A 22,404-nucleotide genomic window follows, 5' to 3' on the forward strand; every position below is an offset into this window, starting at 1 on the left:
CGGCAGCCTCTGCGGCGGCGGTTGCCAGGAGCGGGTTTGAACAGCGTCCCGGTAGGTCCCGGCCCGGGCCCGGGCCGCCCGCGCGCCCTTCCTCAGCGGCAGCGGGCGGGGCGGACCGCTGGTGTCGGTCTCGCCCGCCCGCGCGGGATGCCGTGAGGGCGAGGCGGGGAGCAGGCCGCTGGCGGGCAGCGGGGGCGGGGGCGGCCGCCGCCGCCGCGGGCTGTCGCCGGCAGGGTTGGGGCGCGAGGTAGGTCGGCCGCCGGGCTCTGACTTGCGGGCGGCTGGAGAGAGGTCGCACCGCAGGGGTGTCCCCCTCGCGAGAGGCGCGTCGTGACCAAAACCTGCAGGCAGGCACGGCCTAACAGGCGTCCGGACTCTTGAGTTGTGTGAGACCTGAAGAGGTACATGCGGCTGAGCTAAGGAGCAGAGACAGAACCTGTAATTCAGTCGCGATAGAAAGTTTTAACAGCGTTATGCGTTGGATCCTGCTCATTTTTTAATTCTCGGAGGCAGATGAAGGAGACGTAAGCCTCAGGCTGTCTCCACACGTTGCTTTTATTTTAAATCCTTCTCTGTGAAGAGGTTTAGGTATGGGCATGCCCTTGATCTGTTTTCCTTTGACACTCACGTGTTTTGTGCAGACCCGGCTGCCTTGAGCATTGCCTTAGGCTATCTTGCTAGTCTGTTTTCTTTTCTTCTCGTTGCAGTATACTGTTTCCCTTCTAGATAAGTAATAGCTATAAAAGTTCTGCGGTAGTCTTCTTATGGTTCATAGTGTGAGCCTCATAGTCTGTAGTGGTGCTCCTCAGCTCTCCGTGGGGGTCTGTAAGAGAAGGATATAAATTGTAAATTTTGCCTTAAAATGGCGGGATTGTACTCTCCATTTTGTGTACTGCCTGTACAAGTACACATGATACGTTTTGCATTTCTACATGCCTCCTCAGGTTGGTTCTCTATCTGTTATTCACATCCGACCTGGGATTGCTTTTGAGAGGCAGAAATAATGTATGATTCTTCTCATGTTCATAGTTGTAATTGTAAGCAAAGGATAAATAACTGGATTTTCAGCATCAGGCCGATGTGATGGGACCAAGCAAGCCAACCATGTCTGATGCTACATTTGCATTCACTACTCAGCTGTACAGGAATGAAGCAAAGGATTTACAAACACAGGTATTATTTGACTTCTGCAGCGATGCTGAATTGGTTTTCATTTGTGATTGTTATAAAAAGATGATTATGAGCCACTTCCTGAGAATAGCCCACTAGTGAGCGTGAAATCTTCATACTTGCTTTCATGATGCTGTCATACATAATCTTGACCCTGTCCTTTTGTAATGGTATGGATCAGAAACTACATCTGTAAATATTATTTACCTGTCTGTTGTGGTTTAATCCCAGTAGACAGCTAAGGACACAGCCGCTCGCTCACTCTCCCCCAGTGGGATGGGGAAGAGAATCGGAAGGGTAAAAGTGTGAAAACTCATGGGTTGAGATAAAGGCAGCTTACTAGGTAAAGTGAAAGCTGCACGTGCTAGCAAAGCGAAATAAGAAATTCATTCACTACATCCCATTGGCAGGCAGGCGTTTAGCCATTTCTGCAGCTTTATCACATGTAATGGTGACTTGGGAAGACAAATGCCGTAACTCCAAACATTCCCCCTTTCCTCCTTCTTCCCCCAGCTTTATATGCTGGGCATGACGCCATACAGTGTGGAATATCCCTTTGGTCAGTTGGGGTCAGCTGTCCCGGCTGTGTCCCCTCCCAACTTCTTGTGCCCCCCCAGCCTGCTCGCTGGTGGGGTGGGGTGAGGAGCAGAAAAGGCCTTGACTCTGTGTGAGCGCTGCACAGCAGTAACAAAAACATCCCTGTGTTATCAACACTGTTTTCAGCACAAATCCAAAAACATAGCCCCGTACTAGCTACTATGAAGAAAATTAATTCTATCCTAGCCAAAACCAGCACAGTATCTTAAGCTCTTACTTTACTACATGGAAACAGAACCTAGAAACTTTGTTCTGGTACCATGTTTCAGCTTTCCATTTCTTCTTCATCATGCATCTCCTTCATCATTTCTCCTTCTGTTACTTTTGTAAATTTAGTATTGCCTTACTAAATCAGTATGCTATAATCATACCCATTTATATTACTAATGTTAATTGTTGTTATAAGTCATTAATTTCATTGTCAGAACTCTTAAAAAAAATCTTTATAAGGGCATTCATTGTCCATTGCCCAGTCACTTTGGAGCAGATTTTTCAATGTGTGTACCCTCCCTAAGGTGCCCACCCTAAGTTGCAGATAAGTGCCTAATGTTATTTACAAGATGATCTAAATGCTTAATTCAAAATAATTTTGAATACTGGCATTTGTCTGAGTGGACGGAATGCCTTGCATGCATTGAAGAAGTACCATCATGACAGAATGCATTCTAATATGAAAGAAGATCCAACTTCCTTACTGTTATACACTAGAAGTACATCACCTGTGTAAAGTGTTCTATGTAACATCAGCTTTTTTTTTTACCCTTTGGAACAGCTCCAGTTTAATAGAAATGTCCCTGCAGTTCCAGAGAACTTGGCTCTCAGATTCTCTAACCCCCGTCCAATTATAATAGAAAAACTGAAGGCGTCCAATGATCAGAGAAATCTAGCTGGAAGTGAGGACCCCAGCATAAGAAGCTCTGTCATGTTTTCAGTGATATCTGAAGAGAGACTAAAATTGGCTATTCAGCTAGCCAAAAGGGACATAAAACGAAGACATCTTGAAGAGCAAGTGAAACAGCAAGTGTTTGGAGATGCTGTCAATAAACCATTGTTAGCCCAGAAGTCACAACAGCAGAAGACTGAAGTATTTGAAAGTCCAGAACATAAAAATGCAGTGAAGTCTCAAACTCACTTGAAATATCAGCAGAAACTTGGTCAGCCTTCCAAAGTGGAGACTACCATCTCTGGTGCTAAAGTTTATCTCTACACACCAAATGAGAGAAAGCTAATACCAGCTGTTTTGGACTCTCCACCCACCCATGACACAGGACCGGACCCCAAGCCAAATGTAAACAAAAAAGAAGATAAAAATATGCAGGAAGTCCGACGGCTGCAAAAGGAATTGAGGAGCTACATCCACAAAATTGAAGAACTGACTAAAAAAGGTGTAAGACTGAACAATAATTATGTTATATAAATGTACAGTAGTTGGTTGATTTGTTTTTCTGGTTTTTGGCTTGGATTAGAATCCGTATTTAGTTCTGGATTTTTGAGAACCATCTACTTTTTTCAAAAGTAGATAAAAGCTAGAATGGCTAGCCTGTTTAAGCAATAGCAGAGTTTAATATCTTTGAGTGTTTGTGGTAAGTTCCAATCCAACCTGCAACGATAGTAAATTAGTGGTAAGCTATTTAATAACATGGGTGAAAAAATATTGGTGTCTGTAGGCCTATTGACTAGATATTCAGACTGCAAAAAACAGTATCATAATTAACCACATTCTTATCAGTGATGAGAAAGGGGGCAACAGTTAGTAAAATTTCATTTCACAAGTCTGACACCTAATTTATGGCTGTGCAGTAGCGTGATTAATGTGCTTTGTGACACTGTTGTGGGCTAACCCTGGTCAGCAGCGAAGCGCCACACACTTGTGCTTCTTTTCCCCCTGGTGGGACGGGGGAGAGAATAGAAAGATTAAAAGCAGGAAAACTTATGGGTTGAGATAAGGATAGTTTAGGAAGGGAAGGAAAGAGGAAGAAGAAAGAAAAAAACAAGTGATGCAAAGGCAATCACGCGCTACCTCCCACAAGTAGACCCAATGCTCAGACAATCTGTGAGCAAAGGCTACCTTCCCTCAAAAAACCTCCATTTTTTTTTTATTGCCTGGCACGGCGTGGAATATCCCTTTGATCAGTTGGGGTTAGCTGTCCTGGCTGTGTCCCCTCCCAGCTTCTTTCACACCCCCAGCCTCTGCACTGGCAGGGCATAGTTGAAAAAAGAGAAAGCCTTAGTGCTTTGCAGTGCTTTGCTGCTCAAGGGAGCCCTGCAAAATGTGATACATTGTGTATAGGTTCTGCATGAAAGAGGGTTATTGCTAAATTATGTTTGTTATCATGGCTTAATAGGGGTTTTCACAGGTTAAATGAAGACATAAAACTTTACATTTCATGCTTTTTAGGGAGAGAGAGAGAAATTTTAGATCCTGATAAAGAGCAACAAGTTTGCACTAGGAGACAGAAACAAGCTGCACGGTCAGCTCGGATGCTGTATGTGCTCCAGCAACAGGTAGGAATCAGTGTTTTAAATTGGGGTGTAGAATAGCTAGTTTATTGTGATGAATTTGACAGAAATTAACTGAAACAAGAGAAATTCGATTGGGTTATCTCTGAACTTCCATGGCATTCTAGTTTGGATCTGGATGGTGTGACTAATTTCTCTCATGACTGGACAGAGAGATGAGCATCACTGTTGGAAAAATTGGACTTTCACTCAGACGTTACAGTGAAGATTAATTGTTCATTTATAGACATGGAGCTAATTCTGACTGACTTTCCCCTCTCCCCCTCCTTTCTTGATAAACAGGTAAAAGAAATTCAGGATGATTTAGAGAAACTGAGTCCTCATAAAATCAAACATACTAAAAAGGTAAGATGTAATTATCCTTCAGGCTGTGAGTAACTTATTGACAGAAAGTTTTCTAGCTAATTGAGTTTGATTGTCTAGGGTACACCTAGGCCCTCTCCAGAAGGGAGATTTTCTTTGTTTCTTGCACCTTTCATCTCATTCTCACAGAAGTATGTCTCACTTGGTCTGATACTGCCTTTGCTCCTTCCCTCTTCTCCTCAGTTCTTATCTGTCTACAGTAAACTGGAGAGGAAGGCTGTTGGTCTTCTGCTTTTATGTGGCTTCCAATTCCTTCTTCATTCCACTTCCTTCTCTGAATAACAGTGTGTTCTACTCTTGACTACTTTTTTTAATTTCCTGTTGATGTCACTCAGTCTTATCAGCCTCTTTTCTGATTTTTTTCTCCGCCCAGCATCTTTCAGAAAGATAGTACTGAGATCATGTCTACTGTTTGGCCAATATTGTCCTGTTGTTCTCTTGTGCTTTTCCATCACTTGTATTTTCTTCTGTAACAAAAACTGGAGGATGGAGAATGTTCTATGTTTGTGCAATTGTTGCACGTTAGGGTCAAGCCCGTGACTACAGTACTCTGTTGGTGTAGGTAGTAGAAACATCAGAATATGTTATAACCAGGCTATTTTATCTGAAGCTAGCATGATACTTGATATGAGTACTGTTGTGTAGTGCTTTAGTAGATTGCTCAAATGCCTGTTTGTTTTGTTGTTTTGTCTCACAAATGGCCTCATATCCATCAGAATTATCCCAAGCCTGAGTGTTTCTCCGTGAAATTTTGGCAACAATTCTTTGAATAGTATCAGTATTCATAGAAACTATAGCTATTAAAGCATTTATTTTTCATTTTTCCAGTCTCGAGCAGTATCCAGATTGGCAGCAGCGCACAGAGGAGCTGTACGAGCCTTGCAGGCATTTGCCAATCAGTTTACAGATCAAACAGAGCAGCAGATTCCTACCCACTACAAGGAACTGGGCAGTCTCATTCGACAACTGTCCCTCTGTTCTGCCAAACTAGAAGTGGATTCTTCCATTTCTGATGTTATCATAGATATTTTGCTGCAAGTTGAGGTAGGAAAAAACAAAATGTTTTTGCTAAGGCAGAAAAGACGTGAAATACGACACTGCAAACTATATTGTGTGTTCATGAAATGGCAGAATATCTTGCTGTTGGGTTGGTTTTTTTTAAAGGCCAATTTTCTAATGTATAAATATGTTTCTGAAGTTCCTAAATAATGGTAGTGTAATACAGAGTTGCATCTTAAACACAGAAGCTACCTGCTGCTTTTCTTGTTGATGCTGTTCCTGTCTTTACTGGCTCTCCTGGTAGAGTGAGGACTGGTAGTGATAGTGGTTAACAAAGCACCAGTTTCTGGTTCGTTTGCCATTTTCAAGACTGAAAGAATTGCATTTTATACATTGGCGTAAGTTATGTGTTTATTGTTTTGCAATGCATGCTTTAGTCATCAGGATTAGTGATAAGCATCTGACCTCACACATGGTGGTGGGTGCAGAATTGTCCAGGCAGAAGATAAAGTTGTAGCTACAAGAGTTACTTAAGCTCTATGCCCTTCAAATGACTTTTGTTAGTGATATCTGGTGTCTTAAAACATGTTGTTAGTATAATAGAAAAGTTCTGATTCACATTTCCTGCTGCAGTTCCTGCCTACAAGATTTTTTTTTTTTAAGAACCTATGTAACCTGAACTATTATGAAACCAGTATTTAATTAATTTGAATAAAAGCAACTGATGCAATAGCCATAAGATATTTTATTTTCCTTAAAATATTGTTATAACTGTAAGAGCTGTGTTTTTATTTTTACTGTTCCGAACTGCTTATGAGAACAGCAACAGTGCTAACTGCCTGGGAACAGGAAAGGAGGTAGAATTGTTTAAGTTTGGATTTAGCATTGGAAGAAGTGTCGGTCTGTCTTACCACAGTCATGTGGGCATTTTTTGTCTGTAGCCTTTGTGTCCGTTTCTTTTTGAACATGCTGTAAGCAGATAATTTGCTGGAGTCAGTTGTAAATATAAAAATGCAAGGCTTTTCTGTAAGATAATAATATGAAGAAGCTTCTGCATGAACAAGCTATCAGGAATAATCACTACCACAAAAACAAAAACCACACCAAAAAAGTTCCAACTACATAGAATCTCTTGAATTTGCTTCTCATTATTACATCAGGTTTACTGAGAGTGTAATTAAAATTCTAAATATTTGGTGCAGGATCTGGATTCACTGCTGGAAAAGAAACAAACACCCAAAAAAGTGAAGAAATGTATTTCAGCATCTCAGGGCAAATCTCCAAGGAACACAGAGACATTTCCAGCCAGAAAGCAGCTTACATCTCCAAAAGGAGAAAACAAATCTCTCATCTTAAAGGGACAGCACAGACAAGAACCTAGAAAACCTCCAGCTGCCAGGAGTCTCTTGACTGGTTTGTATTTTGAATTACTAAATACATTTTTATCAGTTAACTTACCATCTGCGGTTCGGTTTTATAGTATGTTATGTATTGTTGGTCAAAAGTGTATAACAGCCCATATGTAGTTATCAGATTCACATAGCCTTGTTATGCATTTTTTTCAGCTGTTTCCCTGAGATGATAGACCTGCAGGTTTATATACCTCTTTATAACTATATTATTAACATCATCATGTTCTTCCTATTTTTGTCCATTTCTTTTACTGTGGGCTACACTTAGATTGTTTTTCTGCGGTGTACACCTAAATGGCAGTTTACAAGTTGACATTAATGGAGCATACAGAATATTTCCAAATATCTAACTAGAAAATACTGTATAAATATATTATTTTGGAATGCAAAGTCTCTGACTGTTAGCAAATCTCCCAACAAAGCTATTGTTGTTTAACAGTTTACAGTGAAAAGATTTACTGAAGCCTTGGCTCAGAATTTCCTTGGTTTGTGCAGTTTCTCTAGTTTTGAGGGGGGTGGCAGTGTTTTATTCTTGCCAGCTCATTAATGTTACTGTCTTCTGCACAGTAATCACAGTTTCAGTACCTAGAGACACGTTAACTGATAGTTAAGCTGAAGGCTTTGTTTTTTTCACTACTAGTTCACCATGCAACCTTTGGGAATTGGTTTACTTTATTGTTCTTCATATATGAAAGGAAATGGGCTTTATTCTTTCACCTGAAGTATTTTGACACCTCATGAAAGCCATTATAGCTTATTACATTATTATATAACCTATATTAATTTTTTTATTCTTTGGTGTGTCTTTCTCATACCTCATACTGGTTTTTACTAGAATAGTAAGTATTCCTTTCTACCCCTAAGTAAGGGTGAGAAGAATTCTATGAGATGAATTCATCTTTGGCAGTCCAGAGAGGCAGTATATTGACAAGCATCGAATGGTTTCCACGTGTCTTGCTGCCTAAAAAAAGAATGTTTTGTTATCACTGCCTAGACTTCATATGGCGATTACTACCAAAAGGCTTTCCCATGGTTTTCATATATATGTGTATTTTCAAATATCTATATACGTATAAATATGTATATGCACACAAAACCCAAAATCTCCTGTTCATTGAAACAGTGTAAGAAAGACAGCTTATTTAATACGTGACAGGAAATACAAGGGTTTTTTTTTTTCTTTTTTTATTTGATTTTTTTTTTTAATTATGGTAAAGCTTAGAAGTTCATTATTAGGTATACCTAGCATAACAGAAGTATCAAATGTAGAAATAAAGATGATTCTTGCCCGTTTCAACTTACAGTTGAAAGTTTATTTATTATTTTTGACACAGATAAACATTGACATGTTGCAAATATTTCAGCAGTTCAGAAGGCAAACAGTTGTGCTCATACATTGCACAATAAATTCCAAGAAAGTGACCCACGTACTCCAGAGAGAAATGCCACTTTGCAAGGAAGCATAGACGCATTGGTGAGAGCTAGAGCTGTAAAAAAAGATCCCATCCTTGAAAGTGGCCCTTTGAAGAAGAAAGGTGTGTTATTGCCTGCAAAATCACAGGTATGGAAGTGATAAAAGAATTTATGCTTTCTTCTATTTGTCCTCTGGGATTTGTTATATAATGTAAGACGCTGTCAAGCTTTGCACTTCCTCACAATTTTTTTATTCTGAGCTAGGAGGCATAGGGGGATAAACTATGTCATCCGCCTATGTTATTTCTAGTGGTTATGACTATTTTATCAAATGTTTTTTGAAAGTAGTGTTATTGTTCCTTGGAAACTCACTGTACAACTAGAAACAATGAATAACAGGATTAGCAAGGAAAGCTTTCACCGAAACTAGTTTCATGTTTGAAATTAGCATGGTTATTTTTCAGCTTGAAATGAAAGCTGAAATATTTTCCTCTTATTGGTCATGCTCTGTCATGAAAAACGCACTCAGCAGTAATGTTGTGCTAATGGTACTGTTAGTTGGAATATGTAAGTTAGGCAGATTTACTTCATTGATTACAGAAATTATAAAACTTCACAATACAAATTCTGGTTTCTGGTAAGTCCTTCTTGCAACCAGCAAGAGGCTTCTGTAATGCAAACAAATGAGTTCTTTAAAGAATATTTCAAAGTGCTAAATTTTGCATATAGTTGGGGTTTTTTATTAAATGCTCTTTTTTTTCCTTCCTCAGAGTATCACCATCAGCTTGAAAAATCAGATCTGATACAGTAACATATATGTATGCATATGTAACTTACTGCTTCCCATATCTATCTATCTATCTATCTATCTATCAGTGAGGACTGTGAGCAGGAAGGTTAAGCATTTAAATAATTCATACTGAGGGGACTAGTCGAAGTGTCCTTGTAGCAAATACAAATATGGCAATATTATAGTTTCATGGCTGAATAAAATGTTACCTTGGAAACCTTCTATTTGGATTTATTAAGAGTTAACATAGAGTCTAATGCTGAAAATTTCAAAAGAAGTTTTTTCCCCATGAAGAGCAACATTGGAAAAATTGGAACTGTTTGCAAAAATAATAGTTGCAGGATTAAGCATAAGTTCTGTTCAGGCACAGTTGTACTTCCCTTTAAATCAGTTGTAAAACCTCCACACGTCAACTGTGCAACAAAGCCAGCAGGCATGACTTCAAGACAAATTCTGAAGCAGAATGCAAAATACTTCAAAAATCCAACAACTGGAATATATGTTTTTAATGTGATTGTGTTAATTTTAAGGGAATGCCGAAATCTCTAAAATCAAGACAGGTACAGCCTCAAGAAAAGCATGCACGATTTCAGGAGACAACTATAGCTTTCCAGCTAAAAGAGAACAAACGACTTGTTAAGGAGAGCAGAATACCCTGCGTGCCTCCAAACCCTACATCTCCACCTGTTTCACCTAAGCGGTACGTTCACAGTCTAGTGGAACCCATCTTTACCCTGCTTTCCTGTGGAAATGCTGCTATATCTGTACTAGTAAATAGGATGGATTTGGCCTGGCTGTCAGACCATGAAGGCAAGTGGCACAGCACAGCTTGCTACCGTATAGTTGTATTCTTTTCCCACTCAGCACAAAGTGACCTCACTCATACAGCCTGGGGAGAGCCACTGCTTTATGCTTTTTCCTGGATCAGGTCCAAGTATTGTCTGGGAGTCACAGGCCAAACTGTGCTAGGCAGGGCATTGACAAAATACACAGTATGCAGAATGGATATTTACAGCACTGCATTAAGAAGGTAAATATTATCTCCCTGTTCCAGGAGGACAAAATATATATCTTTGTCTTAGCCAGTAATAGAGTGCAGGTTTGTTTATTTTAAACTATATTCAGCATCCTGTAGACCAGGGCTCCCCAAATTTAGTTTGCTTTGGGACTGCTGTTTGTGGCAGTTGAAGCAGGAGATCCAACTGCTGATCCAGCTGCTGGATCTGTAGTAGGCAGTGTGCGTGGTAAGATAAGGAGCTTGTCTCTCTGGGCAGTATTTGTGGATAGCCATGAAGTTGCCTGTTTGCCAGTAGCAGAAACATAATTGAAGATCCCCGATTCTCAACAGAATTTCCTGGCTTATATGGTCTTAAAGTCAATATTAATTTTCTCTCTAAAGTTTTTTTGCAAGTTTTCTAACCTAAGATAATACTTTTATATATATTATATAATTAATATAATAATACTCAGAATCATGTGATTTCATTCTCCAGTTGTTAGAATGTGCATTTTGTAACCCTCTATGTTACTGTTTTATTTTTGAAGACCATGGCTTGAAGCAGAAACTTCAAGAAGAGTGAAGGTTCTAACTGACCTTAGCAGAGGAGAAATGAAAAAAATACAAAAGTTAAGGTAATGACTTACTTTGAAGAGCTAATAAATGGTGTCAGATCTGATATGGTCTTCTCTGCACTCCCACCAGTCCCCCAAAAAGTACATTTATGTGTTTGGGATTTTTAAATTATTGTTGTCATACCAAGTTTCAGAATGCCGTTGTCATTTGTTCTTTTTTGTGTAGGTCACAAAGTGCTTCTCCAACCCAGTGTGCAGACAAAGTTGAGAAGGCAGTACGGGAGCGCTTAGAACCTCTATTAGATAGGACACAGGTAGTACAGTCAAGCTCATGCTACTGTTTGAAGGATGCCTTTAGAGCTGTAAAACATTTATAAAGGGGCAACACACAGTTTCTTTTCAACTTAATGCAAGTCATATTTATGTAGTCAACAGTTTTGGACATTTGGAGAGTGTATTTCCATTTCAGTATGTGGGTCTTGAATTACTGTAATGACGTTTGGCAAAGCTGCATTAAATATTTTGGTTATCTTCTTGTCAAGTAGATGCATTTTTAAGTTGTTTTTGAATGGTCATAACAGTTCCACACTGAACATAACTTGATAAGGTTATTTTAATAATTCTTATAATACCATATTTAATGACTAAATAAATTTGGACTAGTAATGACTAATAATACAGAAAGCTTGATTATCATGAGAGGATTTACGTTTATTTAGAAGATCAATCTCTCCTTGGAAACAAACTGTCATTTGAAGGATTCTTCATTTATAAACCACCTTTTAACTCATGCAGCTGAGAAGGTATATTCTGTCTGTATGTCATAGAGTAAAGCTGTTTGACATTTAAGATGAATTTTTATCTTTGCCATATAGCAGAATGCAACTGGAAAAGTAGTACTGATTTCCAGAACTTAGCAATTTCAACTTACATAAGCCACATCTTTAAAACAGTGACATTGTATGGGCATGCATGCCTTCTAAAGTATTGTCCTGTAACCATGTACAATACGAAACAATGAGAAAGCTCTTTCTAACATCATCTCTTTTGCATATTTTTTGCTTGATGTGACCTTGAATGCATAAAGTTGCTTAGGGGGCAAAATGTATTCATGTAAAATAATACAGATAAATGAATAGTGATATCATACCATGGCTAATTGGTAAAATTGGACACAACTGAAATCTATGGCTGTGGCCTGGATCTCATATATTTACTCATTACCACCTGGAGCTGCTGTGAGACTGTTCCTGTAAGAGAAGTTAAATGTGTGTGTAGTGTTTTGTAAGATGAGGGCCTTCACTTCACTTTCTTGAATTCCTGGGTAATCTCTGAACCTGTGACATTTTCATCTTCAATTTGGGAACATAGTTGCGTAGCAAGTTTTTTCCATATTCATTGATTTTATTGGAAGGAACATACTAAGCTGTTTTTATTGATTTGGCTTATTGTGTGGGTGGAAGGAAAACAGGAATTTATTTGGATTTTCATTGAAGGGAAAAGTTGAGATAACAATTGGATTATTTCTATGAGCTGCTGTAAGAAATGTTTGATTTGTAAGCATTCTTTTCCCCCCCAGTTGTTTTTGGGTTTTTTTTTCTTTCTTTCTTGCATTGGCTGTGTGGTTTTTCGTTGGGTTTTTTTGTTTGTGGTTTTTTTTTTAATAGCAGGTTGCAGCAAATGCAGCTATTCTGAGTGAAAAGCTATTGGATGATCTTTTGGAAGATACTGCTCAGGAACTGTGGAGTATGGAGCAGCGTGAGAGACTCCAGACTGAGGCTCTGCTTATGGCTGATACTCATAGTCTGGAGTCAATGTTGCAAAGAATGGAAGAAATTGAAGTAAGATTTTCTCTCGTTTGGTCTCATTAGTGCCAATTTCTTGTTTACTGTCCATAAATTGTAATATCTGTAAGTATCTACAGTCTTAAATGAAGCAAGGTCTGACTGGATCAGTGTATGAAATGAAAGACTGGGAAGGAGTTTGCACTTCCAGCAAAAAGTAGTGTAAGAATAGAAGAAGATTGTTTGCCCTAATAGTTTTAGTGATGGCTTTAGAGTTGGTAGACCCGAGTTTGCTTCCTGCCTCAAGACCCTGTGGCTTAGATCATCATATGTGAATGGGAGAATCAGTATGGTGGTTATGTTGATTGTCTCACAGATTGGAAAGTATTTGAATATTTATTAATTTAACTTTTTTCCCTCATTTTTTTGGTGATATAGGATCCTAGTATTCTAGTAGCATGAGCATCTCAAGGAAATATGCTCTGGCAATCCAAAATATTTTACGGGGCAACATGGGGAAGTCAGACAAATACATGGTTATCTGTGCCCTTATTTATCCATCTTGCTATGTAAATATTCATGAGGTTATCATTTACTTGACTTGAACTTTCTCATATATTGCTTTCTTAAAAATTTTTCTTTGATCAGCTTTTCCATAGTTTTTGGTTAAAGTCTCATCTCTACCTTCCTGTTCAGTGAAATTATCTTAACTTAGAACTACTGAGTTTAGTGCCATTTACTTCTAGAGATCTATTAATAAGTTGGAAGCGTGAAGCTTACATTGTGCAGTGTCCTTATCCATATGAGGCATTTGAGCATACATTTGAATTCACTGGTGGTAAGGCAGGAACAGCATGAGGGCCCTTCAGTTGTTTGGCTAACTGCTGTTGATCTGAAATGGGAGGAGTTGCCATGGTACTAGCTACTAGTTGAGTCTTGTATGGCATTCTGAACAAGATGATTATCTGTGATTTCACCCTGCCTACCCCTTTTATGTGTTATGTTAACTAGGCAAAATAAGCCTACTTTGACCAAGGAGGATCATGACCTGCTTTCCTATTGGGTGATAACTAGTACAGCTGAACTGCTAAGTATGTGTTGATTGATTAATTTTGTATGTTCAAAACCAGACATACCAGGAGGCTGTACGCAGGAGATTCACCCAAATTGTGTACAGTGATTCGGAGTTCTGGGTCCAGGAAGACAAAATGGGTAAGTGTCTTTTTAATGCAACTTGCTTTTCCGTGTAATCTGTATCTTTAAATTCAGATGTTTTGAAATCAAAATCATTGGGTTATGTGTGATCAAATAGCACCATCCAGACACATTTTTTACTATAGGCGGTCCTTTCAGAGGACTGTTTCTAAAATACAGTTCTTAAATCAATATTTTAAAGAGGAAGGATCTCTTCTGAGAACAGGCTGTCATTTTCTACCTGACTGTATTGGGGCTGCATTTGGATGGAAAGCACTGCTAGTGCAACTTAGCTGAAGGATAGGAATCTTTAACACATAATTCCAATCATCAAATGTTAAGTTTGAATGTTGTTCTCCCTTTTCTAGGCATTTGTCATTCCTTAGCTTAGATATGTTCATTTCTACCAAAATGTGCGTAATGATTTTTGTGCAGTGAAGACGATGTTCCATAAGTACATACACTCCAATTCATCTGTAAGCTACTTGAATTTACTCCAGAAGACAGCTAGTTTACTTTCTAAGTCTGAGGTATCCTAAAGCCACTTCACTCGTTTTCTTGTTAAGCTCTTCATGACTTGCCTGTCTTCAGCTTTGAGAAAAGGACTGGCAAATCTGTAAATCTTAATCTTGAAATGAGTATTTAGTGTGTTCTCATTTGACTTGATTCCTTTGAAACACCATTAATTACTTAGCAGTAATCATTTTCATGCTAATGAATTCAAAACTATTCTTAAGAGTTCACAGGCTGAGGTAAGGTATAGTGAAACAGTCTCAGTTTGTTCCTGCTGTTGATTTGCTTAGGCAGGAGCAAGCAGATATTTATCTTCTAGTTTGCTTCTTCCATTTTCTTTCCTTTAGTTTTAATAAACCATCAGTTTAAATGGCTTAGAGTTCAAGAGTAAATGTTAGGTAAATATTAGTGTAGCAGTGAATCCACAACAGTTTAAGGTTCTTCTGGCAGTACACAGAAGATAATATTAAATTACTTAAGCTTAGAAGATTTTTCTCTTTCCTTATTCCTTTCAAGTGATGGTGATACTGTTTTTAGATCTTGCAGCATACATGCAAGTTTAATTTTTATAGCCTCAGTGTTGTGGTTTAACCCAGCAGGCAGCTAAACACCACACAGCTGTTTGCTCACTCCCCCGCCCCCCAGTGGGATGGGGGAGAGAATTGAAAAAAACAAAGTAAAATTTGTGGGTTGAGATAAAGACAGTTTAATAGGACAGAAAAGGAAGGGAAAATAATAATAATAATAATGATAAAAGAATATACAAAATAAGTGATGCACAATGCAATTGCTCACCACCTGCCGACCGATGCCCAACCAGTTCCCGAGCAGCGGTCACCTCCCCCTGGCCAACTACCCCCAGTTTATGTAGTGAGCATGACGTCGTATGGTATGGAATACCCCTTTGGCCAGTTTGGGTCAGCTGTCCTGGCTGTGCCCCTTCCCAGCTTCTCGCTGGCAGGGCATGAGAAGCTGAAAAGTCCTTGACTAGTGCAAGCACTACTGAGCAACAACTAAAACATCGGGGTGTTATCAACGTTATTCTCATCCTAAATCCAAAACACAGTGCTGTACCAGCTTCTAGGAAGAAAATTAACTCTATCCCAGCCGAAACCAGGACACTCAGAAAATCTGGATTTTTCTGTACAGAATTCATTATCCAATATGCTTCAGCAAAAAGTATTTAATCCTTGAAAAAAACAGTTTGGATGCTTCCAGTTCACATTAATCACACTTTTCCTGCTTGTTTTTATTGGATGGAAAATAAAGAATGTAAAGTCCTTCAGATGAAAGATATAAGTAACTTTTCACATCAGATTAATTTTTTAATTGAGAGGGACCTAAGTAATATTAGTAGGAAACTGTTCACTAATGAAAGGTAGCATTCCAAACAATAGTTTGATGTTTCCCGTACATAAATGTACATACTTCAATACTGTTTGCCACAGTGGCATGCTAATAAGGATGACTTATGCTTGTTTTTCCCATCCCCCTGCTCTGTTCATTATCCTACTATTTGATTGATGCTACAGTGATTTTCCAAGCTGAGTATCGGATCACATATTGACTTTAATGGAACTGTGTTGTTTTACACTGGTTGGAAAATCTCACAATAAGACTGGTGAAGACTTAGCCCAAATCTTGTTGGATTTTTTTTTTCCATGTCTTGGATTTACTGCCAAGCTTAATAGACTACACTAGTTTTCGAGTGCTATTTTCTGTCTCTTCTCTAGAAGTATCCACTGACACAACAAACTATTTACACTAAAGGTAGGATTTCTAAAATGCTCAGCTTTGATACACTGAGCTCTTGGAAATTCTATCTTGAATTCCCATTTTAGGGGCTCATCACCTTCAATACTTTACTTGTCTGAAGGACTTCCCCTTAAAAGAAGCAAAAGTCTTTGTGAGGACTTACCTGCAATAAATGTAGTTTTTCTCTTCCAAAGAAACAGTTTTAAATGTTATTTTCTTCCTTCTAGAACAACAAATTGCATCGATAGCTAAAAGACCTACATCTCCTCATCCAATTCAGATAACCAAATCAATCGGACACACAGAGCCAGAAATGGACATTTTATTTGAAAAACTTTTTGATGGCTAGTAAGTAGAATATTCAGCCCTACACTTAAGCTGTGGTGCATATGAGCTGTGTGTCTTTATAATGTTTTCATTACAGAAAATTACGGTTACTGTTTGAAGAGATTTTCTGATCCTTCAAAAAGGTACTTGAAAATCTAGTTCTGGCTTAATGACTATTTTATATTTCCAGTGATACTGATGAAAACAAAGAATCAGAGGAGAACTTGCGGACTGGAAATGACATTCTGCAGCCCTTGACTCGGAATTCGCTACAGAAAGAGTGCTATGTGTCTCTCTCTGTGCCAAAGCATATGCTCCAGAGCATCTTGGATTATAACAGCAGATACAAGCATCACTTAAAGCTTATTTCCCATGAGGCGATAGGCAGTTTCAATCCATGGCGGATTGCTGAGAGGTATATGAACTATCTTTGTGGTTTTGAAGTGAATGTATCAGCTGATTAACAGTTTTTTCTGTCCTTATTCAGGAAAGGAGTGGGGAGGGGGCCATTTAAATTCTAAATTGAAAGCCAAAAGCAGTTGGCTATTGGACTGTTTCTCTACTGGTACTTGGTGTTCATGGATTTTTAAGGTAGTTGAACAAACGAAAGGATATGGGAGCAGAATGTCCTGGAGGAGTGATTATTTTTCACATCTTTCTATGGCATTACCACAAAAACAACTGTGTGAAATACAGGATAACTTAAATTATTTTCAGAAGACTATCGTCAACAGGTAAATTGAAGGAAAACAAAATTAACTTTTTTTGTTGTTGTTGTTGAGTGAAAAAGAAATAAAGTACTGTAAATAACTGTGCAAATTTTAATCTTTGTGGTGAGGGATTATGAAGTTGATGTTTCAAGGAACAACAGTAGATACTCTTTAAAAGAGACCACTGGCCTTAGCGCAGATTTCAGTGCTTCCTCTTCCACAAGTCTTCATGCTTCATGGAGTTCACTGTGGGAAGTGTGACATAGGTGGCTCACCATCCCTTAGTACAAATAGAAGAGGTGAAGAAGCAATAAGTAACAGTCTCTCTGCTGTTCACTTCTTGGCAAAGAAAAATTATTTATCATGCTCAATGTCTGCTAAGCAAGCAGGGCAATGTGAGCTGAAATATCCACCTTGCACTGAAGCTCAAATAAGTGTTTTGATTGCTCAGTAACAGGTATAGCAACTAAGTGATATCACTGGTTATCATTTCCTTGCACTTTTCTTGAGTGATTGCCTACAATTGCCTAGAAATCGTTCTCAATACGTATGATATATTTTAGAAATCACCTATTGGTCTTGTGAAGTCCCAGCCCAAAAAAAGCATGGAAATATAGGCTGAATTTGAACCTTGCTAGTCCTGTTCTTTCAGAACTGAAGAAATACTGGCACAACATCAGTTGGCATAGAAAGGCCATTAATTCCCTGCAGAGTGGAAATCAAAAGACTTCTGACTATGAGTGGAGAGAAGTGAAAGGAGAAAACTCTGGAGTACTGAGAAAGAATTATAAAATATAACTTCAGTGGTTGTAGATGGAGTGGTTTGCCATAATTGTCTGTATTGGCAGATTGGACATCAGGCTTAATTGCCAAGAGTTCTTCAACTTCTGCACACATTTTTAATGTAGTAGCATGGAAATCGGTGGTATAGCTCATTTGAGTAACATTTGGCGTCTGCATCAGTATTTCCAGGAACAGGTCCTGCAATATTTGAGATTACTTGCATGCATGAAGTTAATCATGTGTGTTGAAGGTTTGCCCAACTGTGGATAAGTAGGCAAATGTTTTAATAACTGTGGTTAGACCACTGTATTTGAATCTGCTGAACTAAACCACTGAAATATGCCTTGTCAGTTCTCAGTACTGTCATTCTGCCTTCTGAACTGTACTCCTTTTCCTAATTGGTGTGAAGCTGGGTAGTTCAAGGACTGACACCTTCTTGGGATCGGCAGATGGATTAAATGGCAGTGAATCTCTCCTTCTGACAGCTGAATTCCACTGCTGCCATTTGCCTGATACATGCTGTTACTTGAAATCAAACTACAAATGCAGTCCGATATCCAGCATGCTTCATTGACTTATTCTTACCACCAGAGGGCATTATAAATCTTTTATAGAAAACAGTATCACACAACGTTCAAAAGAAACACTCCCATGCTATGCTCAAAAGGTCTTAGAAAGACTAACTTTATGATATTTTAGAATATATGCAAAACTCTGAAGAGGAGTTTTCAAGAGGCCAGTAAACTGTGTTCTTACACTAAAATAGTTTTTCCTTCTGTAACATCTGCTGTGGTCCAGACATCACTGAAAAGTGAAATTTCTCATCTCACTTTTCCTTAAACTTTATTGCTCTCAGTAAGGCCTGGTTCAGTGGCAGCTAAAATCAATAAGAAGCTTCCCATTTACTTCAGTGGCCTGTGGATGAACACCATAGTATGTTAACTCCTATTCCCAAAGCAGGATTAGTATCTAAGAGTGTGAAAAAAGGAAGCAACTGAGATCTCTAAACACTTTTAAGCCTGAAGTATGTCCTTTGCTATGACCCAGACTGAGGAAAGAATTTCTGATATCTTATGTAACACATATCAGAACACATATCAGATCTTTTCTTGGGCTAAGCAGTAGAAAGAATGAAAAAACATGAGTATTTGCCTTTTAAAATCAGAGCATTGATATCAATGGAGTGAATGACTGGAATTTGAAATCTGACTTTCTGAACCTTTTCTTTTTTTCCCCTCCCTCTCCCTCAGTCTTGCAGAGCAACTAACAGAAGAAGCCCTATGTGATGTGGCAGCAGAGCTGCAGGATGTTTGTGAGGATTACGCAGAAGCTGTGTTCACGTCAGAGTTTTTGCAGCCAGCGCAGTAAATGCTTTCAAATCTGCCCCATTATCAAATGCAACGTGAGCCTCAGTCTAACAGTCTTATCAGATGATCTCATTTTTCATGTTTTTTTAAAAGTGTGAGAGTGTGTTCACCAAATGAATTAAGTCCATCAAGGATTCATCTCAGGTTTTTATAAAACCATTATCATAATATTTTCAGACTTTATTATACTATATTTATCAGGACTTATTTTTAGGTGGTGTTTCAATAGAATGAAGTAAACTGTTACAGGTAAAGTTTATATATTTTGATAGAAATACCGATCCATTTGTGTACCTGTATTACTTCATTCATTTTATGTGTGATTTTCTTATTAGAATAAAACTGGGAGGAGGATTGGGTTCAAGCAGTGTCATGGACTTAGTTGTACTGTGCCTCAATTTTCACCGGAGAGAATCTTACTTACCTACCTCATAAGGGAGCTATGGGGTTTAGTTTATTCTTCTCAGTAAAATGCATTGAATATATCTGATAGCTGTGTCGGAAGAATGAAGCGTTATTGTATTTCTAAAGCAAATATGGAACAGTCCAGAGTAAAAGCTGTTTGGTTTCCTGTTTAGGACTTTCAGTATCGTGTAAGAAAGATGTTGTCTGACCACCATGCTTAGCATATATACTAGGATTAGTTCTTTTGGGGATGTGGCTATCCAAAGGAAGAAGGATTCTCATGGCAAAGCATTAAGTAGATGTAAACACTTAGCATTGGCTGTACTCATAGGCCAACAGCCTGCTTGGACTCTTGCAATCAACTTCTGAATGTAGTACCTCTTCTGTTGGTTTCTGACTGTCACAAGTACATTACGCATAGACAAATGAGACCTTTCAATTGAAGCACATGATGGAGATTTTCTTCCTTTTCTTCTTAAACTAGTCTAAAATATTATCATTTTATCAGCATTTAGTGATCCAGCCCCACATTCCTTACTCTTAAGAATCCCATTGAAATCAAGAACAACAAAATAAATGAACAATTGGCATTTCTGCAATATTGAATTAACTTGTTCATTTCAAGTAATCAATGTACTAGTTTGGGTTATGTCTGGAGCAAACAATGAGTAATAATTATTTATGGTAGTAGCCTAGGGAAATGAGAATTCAACCCTTGAGGTAACCCAAAAACCAATATGACAGTCTGTTTCCTTTGACAAATTTATTTTCTCCAATAGTGTTCAACCTATAACAGAATCATTTTTAACCTTCTAAGATTATTTTTATTTCCTCTAATCAGAACATACATTTTAAAAATAATTTTGTTTTTATTGAAGCCTGGTTTACTGTTTTCTTTGTCTTGAAATTTACACCAAATGTAATGATGTAAATGTTACTGCTGATGTGTGACTTTGCTGATGTGTGATTTCTGTAATTTAAAACACTATCTTTTTTATTTTGAAGATTATAGAGATAAGTCTGGTTTTAAGTCCAAAAGATTAAAGCCATAGTGTCTCTATGTATGTGTAAATATGCTTGTGAAAGTATTTTCAAGATATTTTATTTTTTAATAAATAACACTTGTTTCTTAGGACTGAACATAGTTTTAATTTAAGATAACTTCCATCTGAACCCATTTGGAATAGTCAGCACCCAACATACAAGGGAGTACCTGGCAACATTACAAGAGTCAGACTACCATATGCCTCGAAGTAACGTGGTCATCTGTCAAGGTAAACATGCTTTCTCTCTTAAATCCCATGGTGCCGTGAGTGGTATCCTTTGACTGATGATGCCAAAGTGAACTTTTATTCTGGATGAGAATTTTGTGGCATTTGGGTGCCTTCTTGGAGCAGAAATGTGTGGAGAGTGAAGGCTTTAGGTAGGATCCCTGACTTCACACTCTTTAGTCCTTCCTAAGGAACTTAACTAAAGGATTTTGCGATGCATTATTTACACATCCAAGCTAGACAATTAGGAAGTTTCTACCCTGAAAAATTTCATAATTGTAGGGCTTCATCTTAAAGTGACTCTGCATGTCATTGTTCCTAAGGGACAAATCAGCATCAAGCTGGATAAACATACATGTGCATAATTCTTGTCACAGTATGTTGATAGAGACTATATATGGGGCTGAAATGTGCAACCATAATACCACTGCAATTGTTAACTATGCATCTAATGAGCCATAACTGGCCATGCAGTTATTTAAAGCCCTATCATGCATCTAAGTCCATACTTCTTTAAAGCTAAGTCATGGGAGAGTACCAGAAGCAGTTTCAGATTTAAAAAGTATTTTAATGGTATAGATAATGAAGAATACATTTTCTTGGAGACTGCGCTGTTTCTCATTGCTGAAAGTCTTTAGGAACAGGTTAGATATCCAAAACACACTGTTCTACCTGGTGTTGCAGAGGATCCACTTCCATGGATCTGGACTAGATTTCATTGTAAGATCTTTGCAGGCCTATTTTTTTCTTGATTCTTTATGTGCAAGTTTCTTCAGTGTCAGAGCTGTGAGAGGGATGAAGCAAAAACAGGATGAAAGAATTCAGTGGTTCTATAGACATGTGGACAGTTCCAACAAATATGCTGCAGTCATATATAGCTGAAGTAGAATTAAAGTTTACAGAGTGGTTCGGGGTGATTTAGGTGATGGCTGGTAGAAGCATATCAGAGCAGTTTGGTGCAAGGGCAGTACCATATCCTAGGTGCACCAACAGGCATTAATTGCCCTGACTAGCCTGCCTGGGACCTCTGCCCGTGGCCAAGAACCTGCCTTCAGGCAAGTTCCCAGTCTTTGCTAAAGCTGTGCCACAGGTACAGCCATGTTCCCCCCTGCCCCCTGCTCATCCAGACTCACTTGACCTTGGCTCCGACTCATTGCCTTGTGTGGTCTGGTGATGCCTGGGCTGTCAGTGGGACCTGTGACTGTCACCATCCTACCTTGCTCAGGTGCTGTGGGACTGTGTCCTGCTGGTGCAGTCACTTCCCAGCCTGTGCCGTGGGTACCCTTGGCTCTGGGCTTGTCCTCCCTCCTGGGGCAGCCATACTCCTCCTTCCTGATAGATAACTAGGTGTGTAGGGAGCGATGAAGCAAGGGGGTGAGGTGTGACTCTGGAAATCTTCTGTGAGGACCCTGAAGACAGGACTGTGCATTTGTATTCTACGAGCAGCTCCTGGAAATCC

The 22,404-nt window shown here is 38.7% G+C and overlaps 1 protein-coding gene across 2 annotated transcripts; it reads left to right on the plus strand.

The window, feature by feature from the left end:
* The first annotated feature begins 4 nt into the window (after positions 1 to 4).
* KIAA0753 (KIAA0753 ortholog) lies at positions 5 to 20,802 on the plus strand. Of its 2 annotated transcripts, none has more exons than XM_076354651.1 (16): positions 5 to 51; positions 1,030 to 1,173; positions 2,540 to 3,152; positions 4,166 to 4,272; positions 4,570 to 4,632; positions 5,479 to 5,694; positions 6,852 to 7,062; positions 8,426 to 8,622; positions 9,795 to 9,964; positions 10,810 to 10,896; positions 11,063 to 11,150; positions 12,504 to 12,677; positions 13,751 to 13,832; positions 16,310 to 16,430; positions 16,600 to 16,824; positions 19,153 to 20,802. In XM_076354651.1, exons 2-16 carry the CDS (start codon positions 1,084 to 1,086, stop codon positions 19,268 to 19,270), a joined length of 2,562 nt encoding a protein of 853 aa, XP_076210766.1. In that variant the 5' UTR covers positions 5 to 51; positions 1,030 to 1,083; the 3' UTR covers positions 19,271 to 20,802. The 2 variants fall into 2 exon arrangements, with proteins under 2 accessions (XP_076210766.1, XP_076210767.1); XM_076354652.1 differs by having other exon boundaries at positions 8,429 to 8,622.
* Positions 20,803 to 22,404: the final 1,602 nt, after the last annotated feature.

The sequence above is a fragment of the Aptenodytes patagonicus genome, chromosome 17 (genome assembly GCF_965638725.1).
Source record: "Aptenodytes patagonicus chromosome 17, bAptPat1.pri.cur, whole genome shotgun sequence".
Taxonomy (NCBI): domain Eukaryota; kingdom Metazoa; phylum Chordata; class Aves; order Sphenisciformes; family Spheniscidae; genus Aptenodytes; species Aptenodytes patagonicus.

Coding starts and splice junctions, on each gene's coding strand:
- KIAA0753 (XM_076354651.1), top strand. CDS start 1,084: ATGGGACCAAGCAAGCCAACCATGTCTGATGCTACATTTGCATTCACT. Junction 4,633..5,478: donor AAATCAAACATACTAAAAAG/GTAAGATGTAAT, acceptor TCATTTTTCCAG/TCTCGAGCAGTATCCAGATT. Junction 10,897..11,062: donor AAAAAAATACAAAAGTTAAG/GTAATGACTTAC, acceptor TTTTTTGTGTAG/GTCACAAAGTGCTTCTCCAA.